General features: G+C 40.4%; 1 protein-coding gene across 1 annotated transcript in view; it reads right to left on the bottom strand.

The window, feature by feature from the left end:
• The window catches only part of col25a1 (collagen type XXV alpha 1 chain), an 80,268-nt gene extending 58,560 nt beyond the window's left edge, over positions 1-21,708 (bottom strand). The window contains exons 1-3 of the mRNA XM_010795710.1: positions 21,639-21,708; positions 8,728-8,772; positions 5,234-5,241 (exon numbers count right to left, since the gene is read on the bottom strand). Coding sequence (XP_010794012.1) covers positions 5,234-5,241; positions 8,728-8,772; positions 21,639-21,708 — 123 coding nt within the window. The remainder of the gene's footprint in view (positions 1-5,233; positions 5,242-8,727; positions 8,773-21,638) is intronic.
• Between the last annotated feature and the right edge of the window lie 890 nt (positions 21,709-22,598).

Genomic DNA, 22,598 nt, shown 5'->3' with positions numbered 1-22,598 from the left:
TTGATCAGTAACTCCACAGAGCATATCTTTAAACTGGATTATTCTGTTTGCTTGCCATCGAACCTCAGCAGTGTCAAACTACTATTTTCAAGGTCAGGAATAAACTTTATTATAGTTATAATTTCCCTTTGCAGCGCTGGTGAAACCATCTTTGACATCAGATGTAATGATGTTATTGAAAAATTGAACCGAAGTACAAAACTATTTCCATTGTTATTCCAAAAGATCCTGTTATTTACGAAAAGGATAACCAGGCGGAGTTCAAAAGGTAACACATTGGTCAGCCTAAATATACATTGTCTTACATAGAAGACACTGAATATCCATTTTCACATCACTGCTCTTATATAATTTAATAAAACATGATGGATGAGAGCTTGACAGAACTCGCCCGACAGAGCAGCTCGAGACGAGGAGCTGGCCGCCGTCCGAAGGTTTAGCCGCTGTTGACATGAGCGAAGAAATTCTGGTGGGTTTGGTTGCGGGCTGCTGCTACAATGAAGCAATCGGCTTAATCCAACTAGAAGCAAAAAGTCAGGAACAGAGGATCTGCATGTAACCTCTGTCTGGGCTTGGCTGTATTATGTTTCATCACAGTGACCTGTTTTATAAATCTAAGGTCCAGAAAATCATCCATCAAACGGAGCTCATATCCTCACTGTAGAACCGGGGCCAACGGTTCTGGCAGCAACCGGGTTTCGTACCACATGGATCCAATCATCTCACCCCGGAGCACTGGCATCTCAGAGAGCGGGGCCAACAACTACCGCTTTTACAACCGCTTCTTTACAGGGCTCACGGTTTTCTCACACAGCCTCACAATATTAATAAACATGTGTGTACACAGGAAGTTAACCAAAGCAATCCTTCAGGCACCGAGTGTTGACAGGGAAGGAGTAAGTTAAGGGGGGGCATGTGAGGAGTGCTGCTTACCAAAAGAGAGGAGGGCCAGAATAAAGGGTATAACGGACTAAACCCTTACTACACACTCCACACTGTTGAGTGATGCTTCATATTGAAACGAAGGCCTCGTCAACAAGTACAGGTGTTTACTCTCTCAAAATCCCACAAATCAAGCACAAAATATCCATACACATCAAAAAACAATCCAGCATTCATTCCCTGTAAACATTTCTGCTAACCTCTCTCCCAAAAGTTTAAAAGCCCTATCTAGATACACAAATATAATCAATCTAGCCAAGAGTGGAAAAGGTGTTTGGACAAACGCAAAATACACATTTAGCAATATGAGCCTGCTGTGGGTTTCATTGGAAGTTACATCTACTCTCAGACATCCCCAAACCTTAGAGAGAGTAAAACACATATCTATACACACACCTCCATATGTTAGTTCTGCATGGGAACCCTCAATCATACTACACTGGGCCTCGGGGGGGATTCTTTTTTTTTTAGGTGGGAAACTAATGGGGGACAGGGATGTGAGTAATCAGAGCGGAGTGGGCAGGAGCGGACGACCACAAGTGGTTGGTGCACGTCGGGGGAATCTAGACGCAGAGGTTAGGCAGGGATAGAAAACCACACTGGAAAACTGACTTGGGAATGGCATCTGGTTCCCATATCCACAGTGTATGACAATTAGCCGGCATAAAATGACTTTAATGTGTGTGAATGTGTTTGTGAGATTGTGTGTGTGCTCGCTATGTGTTGGATAATCTTGTGGGAAGAGGGGACGCTGTGGGAAGAGGGGACGCTGAGGAAAGTGTGACTGGTTAAAGGTGGATGATAATGTAACTAGTAGGAGATATTAATTCACATTCTCAGTCGGGAAAGGCCTCTTCATTCCTGAGGAGGGGAAATATTTAAATGGCTTTAACCAAGTTGTATGCATAAAAAGCCAAAAATCGAGTCCAATTTCTTTTCTGCACAATACATAACCAAATGTCTGACCCACGCTTTTTTTTGTCCTTGAAAATGAAAAGTTGAAAAAGGTACAAGGTCCCAGTTGGTAACAGATTTATTTCACTTCTTCTGTTGATTCGATTAGAACCGCACAGTGGCAGCTCGACATTTCTCATTTGATGTTCTGAGTTGCAGGAAAATTCCTCTCAATTGAAAAGCTGTCGTGCTTTTTTTCCTCCACTGCGAGCATCACGTTCATACTGTGCTAATTCTCCTTCCACAGTTCCCTGTGTGCTTTATTGACTGCTTCACATCAGTGTGAGTAAAGCTCCCTCGGCCTGAGCGCTGCCTCTCGTCATCCGCTGACAGAGAAGTGCCGCTGATGGGCACAGCGTGAGCAGAGGACTGACCTCTGGAAAGGTCAAACTCTTAATGTCGTCAATATCAGAGCCAGTAGGCTTTGCTTCGTGCACCACTGCCCTTTTGAGCTTTAAAAAAACCCTGTCACGTCAGATAGATCCACTCGCAGCTCACGGTGATCCTCTGCTCTCATGCGAAACCCTTAAGAACTATTTCCAATTTCAAATTCACAACATTGCAATATCTTTACATTTAAAAAGGTCACCGGGGCCTTCTTCAGGAATCTCACTTTAGATAAACTGGCGTCTTCTCCACTTCCGTAGGGCAGAAGTGATCAAAGTCCAGCTGGAATATATGTTTTATTAACAGGTGTGGCGCTGCGGTGCATACCAGATGAAGGATGAAGGGGTTGAGGGTATCTGAGCTCCTCTGCTTCATCCCCACTTTGCCTCTAATCCCTGCTACACAGCTGCATAATGCATACGTTGTGACAGATCATCCTCAACCTGCATCTCTGGAGCCTCAGCCTGTGAAGCAGGGAGGAGGAAACTACTTGTCAAATAGAGATACGGTCTCAACAACTTTCCCTAAGCTCATTGCTAACATGAGTGAACTCTTAGCGCTTATGTGCTGCACTGTAACAACCCTGGTTTGTGTGGTACGCAGAAGTGGGTTTGATATTTACAGCATTGTTCCAAATAATTCCACTTCCTTTCAACCAGATTTCAAAGCATAATAGTTTCTTTCTCTGTCTGTATAATTCTAATTTAGTAAGGCATACAGTCGGCGGGTGGTGTTAGTACTGCAGTGCAGCCTCAGGGGTGGTGTTTTATGCTTGATTGGTGCTAAATGGTGTTCGCACACAGTGGTGGGTGCTTGGGGTTGATGTGTTGACACTGGTCTCCCTTAAAAGAGCAGAAGATGTTTGCCTGAGCTGTTATTTCACAGACTTTACTAACTTTCTCTACAGCAACTCAACATGTATCCTGTTTTATTGACAAGAAAAGGCAAAAAGCTCTTCTTGTAAAGGATGACAAAGTAAAAAAATCACCTGCTTTCCAATATAAATGGATGTCTAGATATCTAACTAAACATCATTTGGCCATTCACCGCATGATCCAATACAAACTACACAAAAAAGTCTAAAAAAACAATGAAAATCACTTTTCCTGACTCATTGCGGCTCTCAAACTTGAGTATTTCCCGATGAGTTTTGATTGAGGAGATCTTTTTATTTTATTTTGGTTTCTTTCTCTCCCTGTCCATTAATCGGCCTCTGAGGAATGATTAAGTCAAAAAGTTTCGTAATAGCTTCAGCAGCGTTCGGTTTGTTTGGTGCAGACGGCTGTCTACCATTTACGCAGTGTTCCCAGAGTTACAGAGGGAACTGTTGAATATTCATAGCGGCGTGTCCCCTGCCATCCCCCGGGTGGGCATACCTAATAAAAAACCACATGAGATCACTTTTAACTGTCTTTTTTAAGAAGCTGGCACAGGATGTTTTATTTCGCAAATCGATTTGGTGACCGTCGTGTGAGTCATTGTCAGATCGTTTCTGTTTTTAGAAATGTAGTCAGTTCTTATGGCCTGTACTGTAAATTATAGCCTTTTTTGTGTTGCTTAAACCTGGTTGCTTTTCCAACGGTAAAACCAGGACCTGGAGCAAACATGTACACCACCTTCTGCTTCCTCTAATGACTTCATCATAGAGTGATTTGCTGGCCACAACTGGAACATTGTCAGGTTCTTGCTGTTTGTGCACAGATTTACTACGTCCCACCCAAAGGATCAATCCCAAAAGCACCAAAAGAAACATTCATCTTTTATATTTACTGGTAAGTCCAACACTTCAGAGACGGCATTCCTCGGCTTCGGTCGGCTCTTGAGACATCTCGCAGAATGATTTTATTTGTCAGATGTACGGCCTGAGAAGTGAGACCACCTGCACTTACTTACGTCCCAGAACTGCAGGAGCGAGTGTCTGAGGGGGGCTCCGAGGATTAACTTACAACTTTACGGCTCAGTCGGCACACGCTATTATACCTATTCAATCATACTTGCCTCTGGACTATAAATAATGTTAACAGCGCACACACATACAGTGCCCGCTTGACCCGGTTATTCAAAGAACTGTCACAATCCCCGGTGCTTATGGACGTATGGGTTTGTCTTCATCTTTGGAGGAAACCGAAGTTTTCCATCTGTTGAAGGGAGTGAATCTGTGATGACCGGCAATGTGATGAGGTGAGATAATCCGGAGGCTGGTACCGAGGATATTAGAAGCCAGACTGTCCAAATGACAGGGACAAGGGTCCCTATTAGGTGGAGGCAGGGATGAAGAGATTATTTTAATAATAGAGTCAGAATGTGTGGTACAACAGGGAGCTAATTTGTCATAATCAGATGTCTTTCACATCTATTGTAAAACCACAGTTTGATACTTTCAAAAAAAAAAAGGAATAGTTCACGATTTTGTGGAATATGCTTTTTCTCCTTCTTGTCAAACAAAGTCATTTTTCTTAGCGTTACGACTAGAAACGAGGAAAACAGCTCATTAAATGGGCTCATAAGGATTAGAAGAAGCATGGAAGTAGCTTCAGAAGGTTGATATTTAAATCGTTTTTGACAAATAATACACGTACAAGATAAAATGCCCATTTGGGGCAGTATAATCTCTCAGGAGCAAAAGACGAAGTCAGGCGCTGCAGTACGAAGTGGAGTGAGTGAAAAATCTTTGAAAACCTAACCATGTTAGTCATTGTTACGACGCGACTTTAGAGGTTCTGGCAGCCCGGTTTGATTACCTTTGTTTCCTGTCTTTATGCTAGTGAGCCTGCTGCTGGCTATATATTTAACATACAGGCATAAAAGTGTTTTATCTAACTTTGGAAGAAAACTAGTAAGGGCGATTACTTGAATCTAACAGCATTATGCAGTCATGTTTCCTGGTGGTGTGTTGTTACCTTTACACTGCTATCACAAGTTGGAGAAGAAGAGAAGCAGGTATACTTACAGGAGGTCCTGAAAGAGAAAAGAAAGAAATACTTTAGAAATCAAACACTCATTGAACCACACTTCACACTAAATATTAAAATAAACTATTCAAATAACTAGGACATCAGGAGAGACATTTTCCTGGGAAGCAACATTTTTGTGAAGACTTTTTCAACATTGTGTTCACTGCAGAATACAAGACATTCTACTTTAACTCCCAAATTCCAACCTGTATTTCTACCAATGATTTTGAACAGCCAAAAGTTTCTTATTTATTTTCCATGCGGTTCGTCCAACAATCGCCACCAGGCCTGGTGATCACATTTTACATTTTGCAAGTTCCTCTAATTTCACAACGACAAGGGGTTGTGCGCTCGTTAAAAAGTCCTCCCACGTTTTTGTGAGGTGACACTCGTCTTTTCCCCAATTACCGCTGCTCAAAGGACTGTGTGGCAACTCACTTCAGGGCTCTGCAAATCATTTAAGGTCTTTAGGTTCTTATTAAAAAGGTACCCAGCTGCTTTAACCCTGAACAAAACGTTTTTTTTTGCTTTACAAGTCCTATGTCCTTGAACTGTTCTTCTTCATGACCAGGGAAAAGTGCAAATCATTCCAGCAGCTGGAGCATTAAAGCAGCCGTGTGTTTGAGGCTCGCTGGGCTGCACTTCTGCAGCGTTGTTTTATGGATGGCTGAGTAACAGTCGACTACTTAGTTTTTAATAAACCTGCTCCACTTTTAAAAATGTCCCACTGTGTCGGATAGCTCGGTACAAAGTTTTCAACTAGCAATTATGGGAAATCAAAGAGATTATGTGATAAAAAAATTGCAATATGCTGCAAAGCACATAATAGCCACCTTTAAATGGGTATATTCTTACACTGTATGGCTTTAGTTAGACTAAATGTTGATCTATAATCCATGTGAAATTAAAAAGTCTGGTTTAATATAAAATCATCCATCCTTCTGTTGTTCTCACGCTGGCACCTCTATTCATTTCCTCCACAGTTTGTCACCCTCCTGCCTTTGATAAGAGTCACATGATCACTCCAACTCACTGGACAGGCCCTGTATTGGGTATTGGGTATGCTAACATCATGGTGAAAGGTATAATTATGCTCAACATTAAATCAAGTTTAGAGAGAAGCTGAATTGGGCTTATTAAAGTTACTCTTTTGAAGGAAAGTCAGGCGTTTGTTGCAAGATGAGAGATGCTTCTCTTCACAGATGACACTGATGCACCACTGTCAGCTCAACCGGCACATTTGTAGCATCAATTCGTCCTTTAATGAAGGCAGGGAACATAAGGAAATATGGGAGGAAACTCTTCCCAGCATTGAAGAGTTTGAGAGGGTTGCTTTCACTCGTTTCACCCTAAACTGTCTCGCCACACTTTCCCTTTCCATACGTTAGCCAAGACATCCTAATGAAGTATCCCATTCATTATTTAATACATAGGTAAACATCATGGTGTCTTTTTCATATTTGTTCTTTCTGTCAGTCGCAGCCAAGTCTAGGTGAGAGCTTCCCTTAGCCTTTGTAGATGAGTAAACTGCAGAACACCTCACCATGAATGTGTGGGAAACTCACCGCGGCTTCCTAACTTCTGGTTAAAGCGAAACATGAATTAAATATGCTTCCCTTCAACATCCACCGCTGTTGAGAAGTTAAAAGAGGGAAATTGGATCTGCAGAAGGCTTACAGTGCAGAACGCAACACACCGTTCCTGTCAACGACTGCATTTTCAGACGAATAAATAATGTCTCTACTTTTTTGGGAGTAAACAGAATTTGCCTCTTTGCTTTTAAAAGCAGCATCATAATTGTTATTGTGAACACTCCTGAATGTTTCACACAGAATATTGTTTGTCATAGCCAAACATTAAATGTAGCAGAACTAACAGCTATAATTACATGCTAATATTCAGAATCACTTTTGGAGCATTTAAAGTGCCCACATTTCAAATGCCATTCTTCACACAAGGACCAAAGACTTTAAAAGCCTTGAATGCTTTTGAAGGTAACCAGTGGACATGCAAATAAAAGGCTACTTCGCTGACTTTAGTAAACATCACTCCAGCTTTGTTTAGTGCTGTAATCTGGGTTATTATTCAGAAAGGTAAAACCTGGCATCCCAACTGTTCTCCATTGTCTCCCCTTCAGTGCGGACATTACGAGTGGATTATGACTGCTTGCTTGTTCGGAATACATTTGTTAAGAGGAAGCCATTCACATTCTCTACAGTTACTCTGGCTGACCAGAGAGAGGGTAACAAAATGGTCTCTGCCCAATGGTGCCATTTGAAATATGCTGGCATGCTGGATGTTTATTTGAAAGTTAAGCACTGTATAAACAAAGGCTGGCGGTATTTCAGATATGCAGCCGACCACATCATTCAACTGTTGTCTATTTTTCATTTTAATTCTCTTTTTTTTGCCATCTTCCTCAGCTTTCGAGTCATACATTGGATTATTTGAGTATTATTTAATGGGGAAAAGGAACGAACCGAGCCACCGACGATGATCCACATCATAAAAAGGCTAAACATGGCCACAACAGGATTATAGAAGAAGAGTTTTGGCCAAATAAATAAAACGACAAAGTAATTGATACTCAAATACAGGATTTCTGTGACTTTAAAAGGAAAACAAATGCTTATTAGTAGGTTTATATTTTTGATTTTGGTGTATACACAGTATGTAACCTTAAGCTCGTTCTGACAGCCCCTTTAATAGAACATCTTCTAAATATGGGCTGCATACAGTATAGTGCAATTCTCAATGGATTAAGGGTTTTTTATACTTTCACAGTGTTTGTATAGTAGCACATAGACCTGCTTATAATATAAAAATACATGTAATCTTACTTTTCTACAATATGGGACCTTTACAAAGAAGCAACTCACTTTGGTGGCAAATCAAAGTTTCTTAGCCCCTTAGAAACATGTTTGTTTTTCAGTTTCTTAGGTTGTGGAACCAAAGTGCTCCATTATTACTCCACCTCACGTAACATGAAGAACTTGCTTTGCCCTGTCCCTCTAATTTCTTTCTACAGAGGTAGTTCTAAAGTGTTGGCTCTGATGCACTGCTGCTACACTATAGAGCCAATTATCAATTTCACCATGAGGTAGACTGAGATTAGATGCAGCTCTTTGCCAAAAAAACATGTTCTCACTTGTCCTTCTCAAAGATGCTCAAAGACTTCGATTCCTGAACCCCACCGCTTCTCCCAGCTTTACTGTGGAAATCTAGTGTATCTAGTGAAGCTGAAACAATCCGGGTGAACACTGAAAACCACCAGGCCACAAATTACACATCCATAACCTATTTTGGCCTCCAGAGATATACAGTGTACTTTTACATGATTGTAACTGCAGTATGATTTGCTGATGTCCTCCTGAATTATTCCTTCAATGTTTCTAGATTGAGACTTGGACACACACACACACACACACACACACACACACACACACACACACACACACACACACACACACACACACACAAATGTGCATACCATTTTCTCCGTTGCGGCCTCTTCTTCCTCGCTTTCCCGGAGGTCCTGCAACAAGAAAAAGAAGAATATAATAAATTTTAGTCAGTCATTTAATTATCTGTTTGTATAAGTTTCCTCGAGTATTCTCACAGACGGATGAGGAAAAGTCACTGAAAAATATGTTTGGACAACAAACACCTGGAAATCTCAGGGTTCATTAAGTATTTAGGCTTTACATAACCCGAGCTGTTAAAAGAAAGCACACAGAAGTACGTTTCTTTTTCCTTTTTTCAGGGTTTCCTTTCACCTCGGACGCCCTGCTTTTTTTATTTGTTTATCTAGACAGTGTTTTCCTATTTGCCATTTTCCTGTCAACACTATCAATGTGGTAAAGCTCAGCTGGGTGAGTAAAACAATTACACGCTTTGTCAGCTTTTACATGTTGACGACTTGACTGCGACGCATTGTAAGCAGGTAGCTCTCAGTTTGGAAATTGGGAGCATCGCGCTCAAAACGACCTCTCCCTCTCAGCAATGCATTCAGTCTTTCCCTGAGGGTTGCAGCTGGAAACAATTTTTCAGGCATTGGCATTTTGTTTGCTCTCCGCCCAAAGAAAAAAGCGTGTCCATTCACAATTTAGTCCAAAAGGGTAAAGCCATGACTTTTCGACTGGCTGGAAATTAAAAGGGTGGCTCTTGTGATTACACAGAAGTACATTTCAGGAGGACTTGCCAACTTGCAACGGAATGGATAATATGTAGGAAGGAACATTTCTCTTTCAAATGAACATAAAAGGAGCTGTCAGGATCAAAACGACTCAAGTTAATATAACGAGAGAACATTCTCCCCTGTGTGGTTCTGCATCACAGGAAATATCCAGATCCCATTTCAGGCAGCAACAATACTGTAAAGAGTTATTATGCAAATCGCTTTGAAGACTCTTTTGACACCGGTAGCGCCAAAGAAAAGTATATTGTCGTCATGTTCGAGATAATTACAGTACTGCAAAAAAAGTGTGTGATGAGAATGCAAATAATTGCCTAGGATGTGACTTTTATACTGTGCTAAAAAAAGTAGTCAAACTCAATTTCCTGGGCCACATTCGCATAAAGGTTGCACTCAAAAGGCCGGTTATAACTATATAAATATATAATATATATATATATAAAATAATGTATTATATTACATTATTGCCTCTGAATTGGATTAATATCTGATAGGATAATAACTTAGTAATTAACTACGTCTGAAAGCAGAAGTCCAGGGCAAATAATTGCAAGTCTCTTCAGTGCACATGTCACAAAACGAGATGCATTGTGGGACATGTAGTATATGGGCAACGTGCTTCTGTAAAGTGGCATGTAACCGTATAATAAACGTATTATATTCTTTGCAAGCTCTTGCGGGGCCACATAAAATGAAGTCGCAGGCCGAATTTGGCCCCCGGGCCTTGAGTTTGACACCCCTGCTGCTGTAAGGGAATGGAATAAAAGAAAATTGTAAAAGAAAAAGAGCACTGCATTTTAATACGTTTTTGGCTGCATTAGAACACTACAGATGCCTTACTCGGGTGCAAAAAGCAGGATGGTGTTGCACAACTCTTTGTATGATGCTTAGCCCTCAACTTGATCTCACTATTTGGCTCCAACTCTGCTCCTATTGGACGGTTTCCAGGATAATGTCAGGCGCTGCCAGCGAGGGTCCGGGCTCAGTTTGAAGTATGTAACCACAGGTGGAGCTTAACTCTCACTTTACTTGATTTCACATCCATAAGTTTGTTTTTTAGGTTTTTTTTTAAGAAACATAAGAGGTCTCCTGCACTTGGCAGTCACTTAATCATAGCTTGCTTTGAAATGACACTTTTAGAGGAAGATTCTGTGTGACGTTACTCCTGATTTTGGTGGTGTGTTTTTGACAGCTGCTGAGCAAACACTCCCCATATGGGAGTTTGCGGTCCACACACAAATATCTACCATTATTCTCAGATATCATCGTGATTCACAATATTCATCATAATATTTATATTCTGATTATAGACTGTAAGGATAGATTCCCATATAAACAAACTGAAAGCAGTCCAACAAAAATGTGTCAGTCTATAAGACAAGTGAGAATAACTTATAGTCTATCAGGGCCGATCAAAAGAAGCTTTCGGCTGTTTTTCGGACCCTGATCTTAAATCAAATAAAACTCAAACTAGGCTGTGAATACATTTGATTTGGCCTGCTATTTTTTCTCACAGCATCCCAAGTACGGTCATGGAAACAGTGGTTTCAGAAAGAAATGCGGCAGGAATTTCCATGATGAGGGTCAGCAAGTATGAACAATCCTTTTTAACCTTTTCAACAGCTTTCTGGTCTGCGAGTGAAATAAATCAAAGTGAACTTGATTCAGATGTTTGGTCGGACAAAGTTCTAGGTCAGACAAATCAAAATGGCCCCTGTGGTGATGTGTTTTGAATTTTTGTTATTTCGAGCATCCGGATTGTGTAATCTCCACAACTAGTTATACTGACTTTGGATTTGCTGACTTTTCTACCACTACCACCAAAATATGATGTATTATCATATTGCCCATCACCAGTGGAGGTCATACATAAGAGATATGAAATGTGATTGAAAATGGTACTACTACTCTAATACTATGACCCATCAAACATCGTTATAGAATCCATTCTATGATGGTAAGAGATTGTGATGTGAATGGCACCAGGTTAGCTGTCAGAGCAGCATGAAACCATCAGCACATTGCTTTCCATCTCAAAATGTATCCCTATTCAGAAACAGTAAAACAGCATGAGATTTTTTACATCCCGCAGAATGTTTTCTAACCTCAAACACTGATAAAAATAGTAATTTTAATGTTGCCTGACAGGAAAGAATCCCATGGTATTGGCAGCATTGTGAAACACGCTGTTTTCAAGCCATGGCTGTATTTGTTTTTGGGAAGCTAGTTTTGCAACATTATTTTTAAGTTACGCATTGCTGGACGTGATAAACTTTCTGTTTATACTTCCATTTGAGATACAATTGCATTTGACCATTATCCATCAGCCATTGATTTGCCCTGAACAGCTAACAGAGCTGCACATCTGCTCCATTTATCTTTTTCCTCCAAATGAATCAGTTTCAAGTGAACCAGCCTCAGATTGACTCATTTACAATACAAGCATTGTTTCAGAGCTAGATATACATAATCAGACCACTCTCTCGCAGCGTAATAAAGCTTTTCCTCAGAAGGAAGCAATGCCAAAAACAGCAAACTGGGTACCAGCTCCAAACTAACATAAATCAGGTTTCAGGAGAATTGGCTTTAGACTCTTCAGAAAACCCCAATGCCACTTTAGGTAGCGTGAATACATTCAGATGTTTTCTGCAAGTGAGATAAATGTTGCATTATCCCATTTGAAGATATCAGATGACACGTGTAACTTGAAAAAATGGTTTTGTTTCTCAGCTCTCAGAGTTCTTGTAATCTTTCAGCAGAGTGTAATTTTTGTTGTTGAGTGATGATTCAAATATGTTAATGGTGTTTATTAAGGGACACAGTGTTGCAGTGTGCGTCTTACTTATACAAAAACACATTTTGAACCCAAGAGGCTAAACCTTCTACGGACCATGTAAGAAAAAACCTGTTAGTTTAGATCATCATAGTGCCAAACGTAAAAAAAAAGAATCATGTTTGAATAATCAAAAATGTCCACGGTTATTTTTAAAACTACTTTGCCTCTCTGTCATGCTGAAATGTAAACAACCAGCCTATTTCAAGGGTGTCAAAAGCATCATACGCTTACCATACTGAGTCATATAGATACAATGCCCAGTGTGAATGTTTGTCAGAAATGTCATATTGGTCCACACTTCCAATAGCAGTTTCAGGTGTAAACACAACTGTTGAAGTCTTTGGATGATGTAGTCATGCTTACAAAGTTCTGCAGCTATTTTGGAGAAAGCCTAATTGAGCAATTTCTTCTATTCTCAATTGTTTATATAAAATAACTTGCTTTCTTATTATCCAGTTGTTGTGATTGCTTCCATGTAGAAGTAATATCAGCTTCACAGTTGAAAAAAAGGTTTCTCTTGAATTTGATCTCTATCTGTCTCCAGTATATCAAATTTATAGGATACAGTATTCTTGGCCATCTCAAACTTGGAGCCTTGGTTGACTGAAACTTGCATTTATAAATCTGATGATCAATTTCCTTACAAGCATCCCAAGGATTTAGGACGATTTAGTCAAAACTGACTTTAATATAGTCCATTTGATCCCACAACATGGATGGATGAGTTTATTAAACCTGGAAACACTTTGGTATCCAGGTCGGCGGAACTAAAGCTGCACAAAAGCTGGCTCCCTACCGAGCAATCATTTGTTACTTTACAAGTACACTTTTGTGGAGACGTCTGGCACAGAGCACAACAATTTAGATCCAAGATCCCCATTACCCTGCATGACAATGAATAAATCAATACATAAAATGCCAATTCATGGAACAGTGGGTCCACTGTCCAAAGGGGAAAAATGGAAATTGGAACACCATTTTACAATTTGCCTCATCTGTAAATGTCACCGCTCTCGTCATCTTTGAGCGCATTTGTATTGTTGTCAAAATGTGAATTGCAAAATCTAGCAGCGAACACAGGGAGCCGCTCCAGCACAATGACTTTGGAATATGTGCGCTTATTCAACTGGATTATGGAGGGAAAATATTCTTCTCATAAAATGTCATGCCTGCTATATTACTCCCCTCAAGATTTAACAATCGATTTCACAATCGTCTCTCTGGTTATACCGTGACAGATTACGTGACGCAATACACTGACATTTACTTCAACCGTTAATGTATTACTTATAGTTGTCTGTCTGAAATATAAACCGGTTACTTAGCTTTCAACCATTCATCCTCTGTGTATGCTTGCTAACGTTGAACATGTTAGTTCAGGTGTTACAACTGACTTTAAATCATACAGTGTTATCTTTTTAAACGAATCAAAGAAGCTCTTTTATGCTTTTGGGGGTTTTCCCTTTCCTGCAGTGTGTTATAGGTTTTAGTGCATGTAAATGGTCTGCAAAGGCTAAAATCCCAACTTTCCCTGCATAAGGAATGATTATTCCATTTAAAAAAAAGTTGTGTGCTCCTGATTAAGCGCATTTACTTTGATTATGTATGCTTTATAGAATTACTCCACCTTCTTCTGAGGTCTTTGAGGTTACACAAACTGCTACTGTGTGTCTCCCGCACAAACACCCAATTCAAGACTTTAGGAAGTCAAGAGATAACAGCTCAACGAGATGAAGATCTGGACTGTGTCTCCACAAGATTTAAAATCCTCTTGAGTCATGCGTATTGTTGAGTGAAAAAGGAAAGTCCCCTTGAACTTGTGACCCACCGAGAGGAAGTACTCGGACTGACCTTCACTACTTTAACTACATAATCCCTTACTTCCTCAAACCCTTTGTCTTTAAGAGACAAAAAGCAGATCTTCTCTAATATCAAGTCTGGGCTGGCACTTACATTTCCACATCGCTCTCTAAATGTTGGTAACATGACCAGTGGACAGCTGCTCTAGTTCACTTGGCCTTTTTGATGTGCTTATTTAACATAAGAAAATAACAAATGATGTTCAATGGTTGTCTATTCTTTAAGAAAAGGTCAACTGAAGGGTCTTACAAAAGCACCAGCACACACTTTCTACAGGAGGACTTTTTTTCTTAATGCAAACATGAGATTTATGGATGTTTGAGATGCACTTAAAGACAGCAACACATTGTGTCAATGGAAGTTCAACTGGTGGAGATTGGAGGTAACTTTCCACATTTCAGGAATCTGATACAGGGAGCAGACTACAGCATGGTTAGCAAGTAATGTCGAGCAATTTCAAAGAGGAACCCTATTATAAACTCTGCCAGTGGTTCTCTGAGTGCTTTTAATAGGAGCCATGCTGTGCAGGTTATTTTTCTTGCAAGCAAAAAAAAAAATGATGGATTATAAGACATAATGGTCTGTTAACCTGTAAAGAATAAGCTACTTGCATAGTGTTAGATTAAGACGTCTGCTTTGACTCTATAGAGGTTTTGGCAACACTTATAAACTCATAATCCTGGAGAATAATTCACTTTAATTTTCCCAAAACACAGATTAAGACGTCTGCTTTGACTCTATAGAGGTTTTGGCAACACTTATAAACTCATAATCCTGGAGAATAATTCACTTTAATTTTCCCAAAACACAAATTTGATTCCCAACCTGACCTCGAGAAACAACGGTCTACAGGAAAAGGGTAATTCAAATTATTCCCTGATACCGTGACATATATCTTCATTATCTTTATTTCAAACTGCACTTTACTGTAATGTAACCATTTCCTGAATAAATAGGATGATTATAGCCATTTCCTAAATAATTCTTCCCAACTATATTTATTCTGTTGCCCAGTAAAGACAGTTTTTATACTCTTTTAGTGCTCTCGATCTTTTCACCACTAAATATCTTGTACAGTATTTTTAACATACACTGCGTCTGCTGATTTTCCATTGTGTGAATAATATGAATCTCCCAAAAAAAAATCTTTTTATTTAGCTGTAATAAAAACATAAGTAGATTGACATGTGTTTACGTTGGCACTCAGGAGAGTATGATTAGTAAGCTCGGAATTTACAGTTTGATTTATACAACAGCTGTAAAGAAAGACATCTCGCTGATTAGGGGCTAAATGAAATATAACAAACAGTCACGACGAGAGATAATGAACAGTGACGCCTGCTCCACACACTCTAATGAAACTCCCTTCTGCAGTTTACAATTACAACACGTCATGAGAAGACAGCGTTATTATATAATGAAGCGCTGCTATCATTATGATAACGTTGAAACTAATTCACAGTACCATCAGGACACGTGTTAATGTCAGAAACTAATGACATGAAGCAGCATTCATTATGATGTAGAGAACGGCAACTGATTTAAAAAGAAAATTAATGATGCTTACTTTCTGCAAGCGCCTCTATGTGTGTACAGTGGTCAGAGGTTGCTTTAAATTCATTCATTTCACCCATCTCTGATTAATATGTCCATTTGGTGCGTGTGTGTCTGTGTGCGTGTGTGTGCGTGTGTGTGTGCAGGGGCGCCGTAAGGGGGTGAAAAGTTAGGACGATTCTAAGGGCCCGTGACTGACAGGGGCCCAAACAATTTTAGAACATTAAGAAAAAAATGTTTAAGTAACCAATGTGATATCTTTTCATGGGGCCCAAAATCCCCGGCGGTGCCCCTGTGTGTGTGTGTGTGTGTGTGTATGTGTGCGTGCGTGCGTGCGTGCGTGCGTGCGTGCGTGCGTGTTGGTCGGGTCCTGCTCTGCGTTTGTCCAGATGCCAGTTATCAGTTCATTAAACAGCGAGTCGATCCATTACGATGCGAGGAATTTGTCCGTCGCTGCAGGCTCCATTAACAGAGTATTAAAAAGTAAAAAAAGAGTTGCTCAGTGTTGCACTAATTGCAGAAAATTCAAGTGTGTTTGCATTTAAGAGCCTCTGCATTGATTGAGTTACAGTCCTGCAGTTGTTAAAACTTAGACACAAACCAACACACAGGACTGTAAAATCATCAGTTTTCTGTAGCTTTTTGTCAAACACACACACTTGTAGGAGACAAATGGCATGGATACGACTATGGCTGGCAGGCAGGCATGGATCATCTGCGCTTTTGCTCCGGTTCAGTGTCAAGGCTGGACCGCTGCTGAGGAGGAAGCAGGGCCTTTGAGAGAGCCTTTTCATCACCTTCAGAGATCAATGTGTTTTCCTCTGGCAGCAGACACAGTGCTGGGATACTTGAGACCCACCCTGTGAGCTACACACTGCAATTATCCTCCCGCAGTACTGACTGCGGTCGTGATGGAGGCAGAACACACTCCTTGACAAGGGGAGGTCAGTAATAAGCGAATCGATCGGCCAAGTCCCATCGCTTTCTGCTGCAAGTCAAATTGGCACCGGCAGCCATTCTGACGGCTCTATCAGAGAGCCTCGCTGCAGACTGAGGACATAACCTACGCTCGCATGCAAGTGAGTGTTACTTTTGGGTTACTTTTTAATATTTAATAATTTCAGTACAATCCAACAATATCATGTCTTAAAGGTCCCCTATTATACTGTTTTTCATCAATATATTATAGGTCTCAGATATATACAAACATGTCTCTGAAGTGTTTTGCTCGAAACACCAGACAGATTATTGCAGCATCCCATAATCCCCTCTGTTTCAGCCCTGTTTCAAAAGTGCTGATTCTCTGTCTGTTACTTTCGATGAAAATAAGGAGCCACTCCCCACGGCCCTCTGCGAGATGATTGGTTAAAAAAAAACACAATGTTGCTCTAGGAGGAGATTCAGGTGATAAGGTGGTTACCTTGGTTGCTGATTGGCTAATGGTTAGACAAGCCAAAAAAATCGTTATGACATCATAAAGTGGCCAAAATCTGATCAGCCCATTTTTATATAAATGGATCAGGACAAAAAGTGAGCAAATCTTTTTTCCTGAGACTTTCAGAATCTCTGTACACAGAGGGGACACATGTTTATGTATAAAAGACATGAAAAAGGATTTTGCATAATAGGTGACCTTTAAAATGAAAGCGGGAAACACCAAAGTGAGCCCAGCTTGGCTTGGCCAGCTATAGCCAACAGTCAAGTCACATTTCATTGAACCATCGACCTCCACCAGTCAAAGATGGACGCATGCTATTATCTGAACAGAAACATCCACAACTGATAGATGAAGGTCTCATTGCAGGTGTGATTTGTTGAATCTGACTGAACCCTGAGGAAGAGCCAGGAAGAGGAGCTAATTAATCCACTCAGCAAATACACACGGAGGAGAAAGCAACCTCAGCCATAAACTAGCGAACATTGATTAACTGCAGTCAGTGACTGATTTAAGCTTCTGACCTGAGTACTGGTAGTCAATCAATATCTTTGATTAGACCTTGAATAACTGAGATGCAGATGGCAGCAAATTAAACTAGTGTGTCGAATTGTGTACTTCATTTGATCGTTTATGCTGGAAGAATCCTTTTAAAATGTGACCCAATGGCACATGAAGACACATGGCGATATGACTCCAGCCAGAATGATTTAGAAGCCGACCATGGGTGTGTGTTTGGCGAATATTGTACCGAGCATACTGATGGTGACATGAATAGTATTACATAGACCCGTGTACGTGCACTGCGGTGATGCATAACTGAAATAGTTGCAGAAGCATTTTTGGTCACTGGAAGAAATTGTCAAGCGAGATGCCAAAAGTCAAATGGGACATAGAGTGCATGGTTAGCATCAAATGAGCCCTCTCTTGTTCAAGTTCAAGTGAAATTCTTGATCAGTGTTTAAGACTTCTGTGGATATTGGATGTCACATTGAAATCATGTGTAACCCAATACCTGCTGCTAACGAATGACATGACTGCTGGCTGACCTTATCACCAGCAGGGATGTGTGAGCCATAGCGCAGTGTGCTACGTGTTTGTGGTGCGTGTGCAGATGGATTTAGCCACGCAGGGCAATATAACATGGACCGCAGGGCCCCAGACTACTCAAGGACAGTCGTTGCAGTTCCTCAACCAAGATGAAGTCACTGGAGGAAAGCCGACTGCACTCAAGTCGAAAATGTTATTACACTCCTGAAATATTCCAATAAGCTGGTACTCTGCCCGAATAAACATCATCCCACACTGTTGCTGCACCTAAAGTAACAATGTCTTAAAATGCTACATATCTGGTACTTTTTGGGGATTAGGCAGAAGACATACCATTTTCATATAATATCATTTGCACTTTCTTTATACATTTCCTTTTAATTGGTGTCACATAATGTTTACAAATTCATGTTTCCCATTCTTAAAATATTAAATAAACTCTGATTTATAAATGATTTACTTGACTATGGGAAAAAGAAAAGGCTTGATTCTAAAATCCAAGACGACATGGAGTTGATGTTAAACTCCTGGAAAAGTGATAAATATGTTTTTATTGAACTTTAGAAAACCACTGTTTTTAAATGCTTACTAAATTATGACTATTTTATGTTATTTGATGCCACATTTTCAGTGGTTTTAAAGTTTTGCTTTTAACGCACAAACAATATTCTTGGAGGCACAAATCCCAAAATCAGATATCTCAAAACCTCAACAAATGGAACAAAACAACTGTCTGCACGGTAAGACACCACAAAAAGCTTTTAGAAGACATTTGATCTAAACTAAAACTATATACTGACATTGTTTTGAGTTTGCCAAACTGCAATTTCACCGAGGTTTCCTTCCCCTTTGATCTGGCCTCTGTGGCTGTGGGTGCAGTATTGTTTTTTCTCATACACTTAGCTATATTTCATCCCCACAGCTCTAAAGGGCTTCACTTTCACTATCTTTTAACCTATCAGCCAGCATTGGTGGTCTGAGGCTGGTGTTTACTGGAGCACTGCATGACCTATGCTGGATTATTCCTGCAACAGTTTGAGCATGCAAGCGTGACGGGGAGAGGCTCTTATGTCATAGATACCCTATCTTGTCAACAGCAGAGGAAAATATATGATCGAGAGGCTGCTATGGTGGGGGGGCAGAATAGAAGAGGGATGAAGGGTTTAAGAGCAAATTGGAAAGCAGAGAGTCTGGAGCGGAGAGTTTTTGAGTCTGCTGCGTGAAGTTGTTGAATTCACTGTTCATATAAAACTCAGTCTGGGCAGATGTCACGGTTGTTTCACTCCAGCAATGGACATGAAATTACAGCAAGGGGATCTTTTTATCATTTCAGTGAAAGAGCGAGCGGGACTGATGCAATTTAAGTCTGAAAATAGAATTTCATCAAAATTAAAATACTCCACTGAACTCTCAAAACTGCCCGCACTAAAGACGAGTTCCAATGTAGCCTTCTGCTGGGAACAGGCTGAAGAAAATACAGTCCAATTGTTCGATTCAGCACGACGGAGAACCGCAGAACAATGGAGCAGTATGTCACATCGGATGTGGTATTATCTGCAAGTGTAAAGTCCAGCCTGAGAAGGCCTCATCTCCGCAGACCAGCGGGTGCTGACAGGCTGAGATGCGAGGTGGATGCTCCAGTAGGACAGGTAGGTGTACAGTTACCACACGCAGCATCTGGATATCAGTACAACTGATCGTCTGCCTCTCTAGAACCTATATAACATGCACACTTTGTTAAAGCGCTGGCAGGATAAAAAGGGAAAACGCCTATATGTCTGCACGCATGTCTAAAACAGACATTACGTTTGCCGTAATATCGCAAATCCCTGATAAAGTGACTTAAATACCGAATTTCATGGCTTCCTTAAAAGCAGTGCAGATGAGCTCTGTGTCTCCAAGTCCTTCATGAGTGGAAACGCAAATAAAGTGTTGCTATCCAGCTGTCGGCGGAGAGTCTGCCAGCTCAACGTTTATTTTCCCAAACCCAGGAAACCCCTCTTCAAAGCTGTCATGGGAAGTGCATCCATCCTCCAGTTTCCAAAAGACATCCCCAAGATGACGAAATCAAAATGAAACACTCTTATTAGAAAATATTACAGACCACAGAGAATGGTAATTTTTGCCACTATGGCTAGTAAGAAAATATAGATCCACAAGAAGAGAAAACATGCAGCTACAGTGCAAATTAATTACATTACATTACATGTTACTTGTTAGACGCTTTTATCCAAAGCGACGTACATACTCAATACTGTGGGCAATCCCCACATGAGCAATTTGGGGTGAAGTGTCTCAGGGACACAACGACATGCTGACTGCAGTGGGGTTTGAACCTGCTCTATCCACTGCGCCACACGCCTCTAATTGCTAGGGAAAGCTACAATTTCCTGTAAATCAACAAAGCCTCTGTTTTTCTAGACTCTAGTCAGTGTTTCCTTTTAAAAAACACAAACCACTGCACCTTTCCTAGCTTTTGTGAGCCATTAATTCCCCTTAATGAGGGCAATCTTTTCACAAAGCAATCGCAGTTCCAAGCAGGACCTCCGGAGCTGAGTCATAGCCGACAACAACAGGCTTTATATACACCTTGTTCATTTTTACTGCAGTACGTGGTGTAAAAGCAATTCTGTTGCATTCAGTCAGGGGACCTTTATAAAAACAGGTATAAACGTTAATTCACTATTTTTACCTTGTTGGTGATTTAAATGCAGTCAATTGTTCCACGGAAATGGTACAATCCTGACACATTACCGCTTAAGTGCAGAACTGGAAATATAAGATAAAAGCTATCCTGTCTCTGTCCAACGTTTTATTTTTAATCGTCTCTCAGCATCTCATTGTATTTTACTTTTACAATTATAAATATGTCACTTTACAGGAGCTTAAGACACTCTAAATGCTGTTTCACTGTGACTTTAACAGACAGATATAAAAGCGTGTCAATCTTAGATCTGTATCTTTACTAGAAAAGGAATATGTGTGAGTTAAACAATCCGCAAAGACCCCGAATAGCGATCCGCTGCTGTCATGCACATCAAACACATGGCACAAACCACCATGCAAATATAACCAAAACATTGAGAAAGCCTAACGTAATATGGACAAAAGCATGAGTGTAATTGTATTAACCAAAATGTTTGGGACTTAATAAGATAATAAGATTGTTAGATTAAATAAAAATGATGGCATTGAGTTTGTGTAAGAAAAATGCAAATCAAATCATACACTCGGATGGAGATCAGCAGAGAAATGCCAGGCACGGAAACACAAAGCCGCATGAGGAATAACCGGAGGAGATTGAACACAATCTCTTCCCAAGAAAAGGACAACAAAGAGAGTAATGAAAGCGTTCGGGCCAAGCACCTCCGCATCATGTTTCCTCTCCGAGTGTCAGTCAAACTGACCAAGTCAAAGGTTAAAGAAGTGGGGGGGGGGCCTCATCCTCCAGGGACCTTTTATAATCCTGACCTGTAGTTTCAGGTGGTTGGAGGGCCACAGTAAAGCTGGGGAGGAGGCCCAGCTCTTCATCAGGACACATTGTTTTTATTACCGTTTGATCTTGAAGGGTTTAACAAAGAAGCTGGAAATACCAGCATGCTAACAACCGGCTTTGTCCTCAAAACGAGTCATTAGCTGCTTTGAAATAAACAGCCTTGCAGTTATACTAAGACGTACATATAGTATTCATACAAGCAGTTCTTATAAATATTTAAAAGAAGTTTTCCTCTGACATTACAGGAGTTTTAGAGAAAACGGATCGAATGCAGGTTTATAAGCTGAAGGCTGTCAATTTAAATCCCCAGACTGTCCGTGAAAATACAGAATGTGTGGAGAAAGTAAATGAGAAACTCTCTCCTCTCCCCTAACTTTCTTATTTCAAAGTTCCCTTGAGCGAAACACTTAACCCTGACTGAGCCCCTCAGAAGACGGATAAAGGACGATGGTTTTAGTGGACACCTGGGTAGGATATATTCATGACTCTTGTGTCATTAAAGCCTGTTTCGTATATGCACTGCAACCTTGAAATAATCTATTCATTACCTGGAGAACGCAACTAACGGACATCAAACAGATTTGTTTCTGTTTCTATTTGTGTATTCATTTGTTTTAGGTTCATTTAACCACCATTGGAAATAACCAGGCTAGCTGTCTCCAATAGTTATGCTAAGCTAACTAGTTGCAGGCTGTAGCCTTTCATTTACAAAATAAATATGAGAGCTGCCATCCTCTCATTTTGTCTTTTGGCAAGAAAGCAAAGTCTTTCCCCAAGAACTATTTCTTTATGGTAATTATAATTGCATGAATTAGGAACATGCTAACTGCCAACGTAACACTAATAGATACATAGTTAAAGGTGACATTTCCAAACTCCAAAAACATTTCCAGTAAAACGGGATGTTTGGACAGGTCATAATACGAACGGGTGGG

This window comes from Notothenia coriiceps, unplaced genomic scaffold (assembly GCF_000735185.1).
Source record: "Notothenia coriiceps isolate Sejong01 unplaced genomic scaffold, NC01 NC01_scaffold00037246, whole genome shotgun sequence".
Taxonomy (NCBI): Eukaryota; Metazoa; Chordata; class Actinopteri; order Perciformes; family Nototheniidae; genus Notothenia; species Notothenia coriiceps.
Note: the sequence above shows the minus strand (reverse complement) of the source record. Positions and strands in the feature narration are given on the sequence as shown.